The following is a 4,900-nucleotide window of genomic DNA, read 5'->3' on the forward strand; positions in this document are numbered from 1 at the left end:
AGACAGAGAAAGGCTTGAAACTGGATCTCCTCCATCCCAGGTAGATGCTCTAGCCTAGCTACTGGACAAAAATCACTTCCTCCTCACTGTGTTTTCTGTGAGGCCTGATCCAGTAGCTATTTTTGAAATACATCTGCCAGACAGGCAGAGGAATGCTTAGTTTGTTCCTTGGCACCCCAGGAGGTCAACACTATGCAGACCTGGATGACTGTGCTCATGTTTAGGAGCAAAAATATTGCTGTTAACTAGTGATGGAAACACATTTGTCTACAGCCACAAGCAGATGCTGGGTGCAAGTTTTTAGGTGTTCAGCACTGCTGAAATGCTGAACATTAAATACCTGGGGTGCATCTACATGTGCAATTAATAAGAAGCAATAAACTCCAGCGTATATCATGTCAGAATTTATTGCTCCCGGGTGCTGCATTTACACATGTCCCTGGGACTGCAGCACATTGAGCTGAACTGGAGCAAACCCTGCTGGCAGGGGGTGTGGGGGTCAGCCTGCCAGGCTGGGGCCTTTCTGACCCAGTTCAATATGCTGTGGAGGCACTGGCTGGGGCATGAGGGTGCTCCAGTGCAGCCTTACAAGTACTAGCCTATGGTGGCATTTATCAGTTTACTGCAGCTTAATAGGGCCACATGTGTAGATGCAGAGACTTTACTGCAGAACTGATTAGGTAGCTCTGCAGTAAATGTCTCAGGTAGACATGCCCCTGAAGTAGCAGTTTAATGCCTTTATCTCTTTGCAAATCTATCCTGGAGACACTAGGGAGCCTAGACCACAATGAACGTGTATTTCCTCAGTGCCTAAGTCTCTTCTGAGCATGGGACTTAGCCATCTAGGTCAGTAGGTCTGGCAACACTGAGCAGAGCAGCCCTATATGCTTTTAAAATCTGGACCTGAGTTCCTTTTGAAAATAGGAACTACAGAAGGTTTTTCCATTACAATCCTGAATTAAGTAAGATTGTTTACAAATGCACTGTACCTTTCAGAAACATAACTCTGAGCCATTTACTCAGTAGTTGCTGAATTCTTAAGCATGTCTCCTTGCCTTAAAGGCAGAAAATGGTTTGATATTTTTTTAATTATTATTCCTTTTGCAAAAAAAATTTACCTGCCTCAGGATATTTTTAAGCATTCATTTATTTTGATTTTGCATGTTCCTAGCCAGGCATTTGCTGTCAGTATATTTGTGCAGCTTGCTCCTTGTACAGGTATGAAATGCCCTCTAGTGGATAAAAATGGTGTTGCAGCAGTGGAATTGTAACCCACTCCAAGCGTTAACTGAATTGGGCTAGTTGCAAAGAGCTCCATTTATTTATTGTTAGTATTATTTATTGTCTGCATTACTGTAATACTTAGGAACTCTAGTCAAGCACCAAGACTCCATTGTGCAAGGTTCGGTGTATACATAGAAAAAAACATATGTTCCCCGCCCCAAAGAGTTCAAAATTTCAGCCCTGTTTGATACCGCTCGTTTCATTATTAAACTTTAATGCGCTTTAGTTACTAAACTTCTGGTTATTAAATCACAGTTTGCTAGGGGTTGACATTCTAATAATAAAAATTATCATTATAGGATATTAATATAGTACTTTGTATGTTTAAAGTAAGTGCAGCATGCTCATCCACTTAATATTCCTGTACAAAACTCCAAGTAGTTATTCTGATGCACATTTTTGCAGCAGGGGAATTGGAGACTAAGGCCAGATTGACAAAAGTACTGATTAATTTGAAAAGCCTTGATTGTTGGGTGGGACCTGAGTTTTAAAGACAAGGTCCTTGTTCAGAGATACTGAGTGTAATGCCAGGGGAGCTGTAGTTTCTCAGCATCTCTGAAATAAGGTCCATATTTGACACTCTAAATTGAGGCACCTAAAATCTGTGGATGCTTTCAGAAATGCTGGGAATTTGCTCAGAACTCCACAGTGAGTTGTTGCTCCGCTCCTAGTCACTGTTCCTTCCCACTGTTCCTTCCGCTTGAGTTGCTTTCCTAATAGAGTTAAGTTCTTGATATGGAAAATAAATGTCCTCTAAGCACTCTGCCCTTAATTTATACAGTTTGTTGGACTCATTTGGCAATGTGATATTTATGTATTTTCCCTAGAACTGATGTCTGCCCATGAACTGGAAAAGAAAGAACTAGAAGAGAATTTTGAAAAACTGCGGCTATCACTCCAGGTTAACGCTTTCATTATTTGTAGACCCTAATTACGTCACAAAACTGTTTCCCTTGCTCATAAAACAGTAACATGGGTGCTGGGTACTACTGACCTTTAGCAGCAGTGTTTTATCAGTAATGCAACTCCCAGCACACTGATTGGTTTTGGGTGCCTAGCTTACATCATCCCCATGCAGTAATTTCTCAGTAATTCTAATACATGGATCCCTGAATGCTGACTGATGGATGGCCGTTGTTACCCACTCTGAGTTGAGGGATTTGCATAATCACTGTATGATTATTTCTCAATAACTCTTCTGCTTTAATTGACTCATGCTGCTCATTCTTTCTAAGTTGTGTTGCCTACAAAATGCCTTTTTAGCTTCTTTCTTCCCCCAGCTGAAGTAGAAAAACTCTAAATGTACATGAAGGAAAAGCAGGGAAAAACCATTAGTAACAGTAAAATGCAGGTGGAGAAAGGTTTTAGCTTCTTCAGGCCTATCAAATTCCATTGCAGTAGAAGTAAGCACTCTCTAGCCTTTTCCTTCCCTCCTTAGCAAGTCAGCAGGACTCTTTTCACAATAGCTCTTAAGCTTTTATCTATCAATTTCAGAAACAGTTTCCTCAACAACCATCCCCTTTTGGGTCTATAACGTAACTTTGTCACTTTTATTGGATGCCTCTATTTACCTTATACATTTTGTTCTCATAAAATCAGCTAAACTTATGAATTTGAAATGAAATACAGCTCTACCCATTTTCTAGATTGAGGTGGAAATCCACTGAATGGGGTCCTCTGTAATGTCTGATAAATTTCTAGGTCTTGTATAAACAGGTAAAGGTACCATTTTAAATGGCACCAACTCCGCTTGCTTTACTGTTCAGAAATTACTTCCACTTTTTCAAAAAAGAAGTAAATAAACAGCATGTGCTGCTCCACACAGTGATTGCAGCACCATTGTTTATGCAATGATGGAATTGAAAGTCATGTCAGCGGTTCTGTTATTCAGTGCAATAAACTGAATTATGACAGTTATGGCTGAGAATTTACACACATAAAAGACAGGAAATCCAAGATATTGGTCTCCACAGCAACTGTAGCTTTTGCTGGTGTTGTATAAAGGATACTAATATTCTTACCGTAAACAGCTACTGTAAGCAATCACAAAGGGCACTTTGCTCCTCAAAGTATGTGTTCTTGTATTTTGCTTACTTAGAAAAAAAGTCTCCCTTGCTGTCCTACAACAGAACCCACAGAATACCAGCTGGACCTTTGTGCTCATGTTGAGCTACAGCTATTATTAAACAACCCACTTACATCAGTGCTAAAAGTCGGATTCATTGAGTTTAGCATTTAAATTCCCTTATCCTATAAAAAGTAACTGAAGAAACTAACTGCAGCATTAGGATGAATGGTACTCACATGTTTCAGTATCAGACATTCACCAGGGTGAGCACATTGATTATCCCTCAGGCTCCATCACTAAGAGGTAGTTAGCCATGTTCATCTGAAGTCAACTTCTCCATTGCTGGAAGATGAGTTGTTTTGTACCCCGCTATTCTGCTTCAGCACTACAGAACCAATGACATTAAGAAAGAGTGAGCTGTACCCTATACTACTTCATGCATTATCATCAAAACAGATACCTACGTTCTGACTGCAGAATCTCCCTTACCAATGATGAGGCAAACAGGACACAATTTTGATTTTAGTTGATCAGTTAAATGGTGTCATATGATAAGAGGAGAAGGGACAAATATTTTTTTTTACCTGGAAGCTTTAAACTTCTGCCCCATCCCTGTGTAAAAGTAGATGGTACAGTCAGCCCAGGTCCTGCTAACAGTGATGGGCAATGGTTGTGCAGCCATTTCAAATCAAAACATTTCCCCCTTGCTCTCTTTAGAAACTTTGTACAAAGCCCATTTCCTAGAGCTTTAGTATTGCAGTTGTAGAGTGCTGTGAACTGCCTTCATTCATCTCAGGAGAATAATTGCTGAGGCAGAGCTATGACAATTTGAAGTCAACACCATGAACACTTTTGCCGCTTAGCTGTTTTAGCTACCCTAGAGCTTAGGACAGTTGCAGAGACTGAATACGATTTCCTCCTCATTGTGAAACTGAGAAGCAGTAACCTACTAGGAGCAGATCTGTGATTTTAAAAAGAGGGAGGAGGGGCAAAGAGTCCACTGGCATAGGTGGTGTGACCAACAGCAGAGACCAGTGACTGAGACCAGAGTTCTCAGCAATGGTGAACTCTGCATTTGCACTACATAGTCAGAGGGGTGCAGCCATACCATTGTACCCCCAAGGACTGCCCCCGCCTTTAACAAATAACCACTTTCACAAGTATCATGTAAAGACATGATCTTCAAAGCTGGCATATTTGGTCAGCCAGCCATAAAAGCTGGGATGGTTTAGCAGGACAGAATTTAAGAAGCTGCAGTCAGTGTCCACCTTAAGCTAAAGATGTGGCTAGTGAGAGGATCCCTAGCTAAAATGCTGATTCTCTTAGTTTAGGTTATTAAAGTCTTCACTGAGTGTTTGAGTGAATTAATCTGAAAACATCCCCAGGTAGCAACATCTTAGGCCTTGTGGTCATTTCCCTGTGTGCTTTGGCAGTGGAAATTGATTTGTATGCAAGGTTCAAAATTTTGGTGGGGGGGGGAAAGTATGCATTTACCTTCTTGCATCCTTCATTCCTGCATCACCCTTAAAAGGATCTCATGACACCCCA

General features: G+C 40.8%; 1 protein-coding gene across 3 annotated transcripts in view; it reads left to right on the forward strand.

Annotated features, from left to right (window-relative positions):
- The window catches only part of MTUS2 (microtubule associated tumor suppressor candidate 2), a 410,713-nt gene that overhangs the window by 383,605 nt on the left and 22,208 nt on the right, over positions 1 to 4,900 (forward strand). For all 3 annotated transcript variants that reach the window (XM_019525083.1, XM_019525084.1, XM_019525085.1), the window contains one exon: positions 2,112 to 2,185. In XM_019525083.1, coding sequence (XP_019380628.1) covers positions 2,112 to 2,185 — 74 coding nt within the window. The remainder of the gene's footprint in view (positions 1 to 2,111; positions 2,186 to 4,900) is intronic.

Source organism: Gavialis gangeticus, unplaced genomic scaffold (genome assembly GCF_001723915.1).
Source record: "Gavialis gangeticus isolate Ggan-Ray unplaced genomic scaffold, GavGan_comp1, whole genome shotgun sequence".
Lineage (NCBI taxonomy): Eukaryota > Metazoa > Chordata > Crocodylia > Gavialidae > Gavialis > Gavialis gangeticus.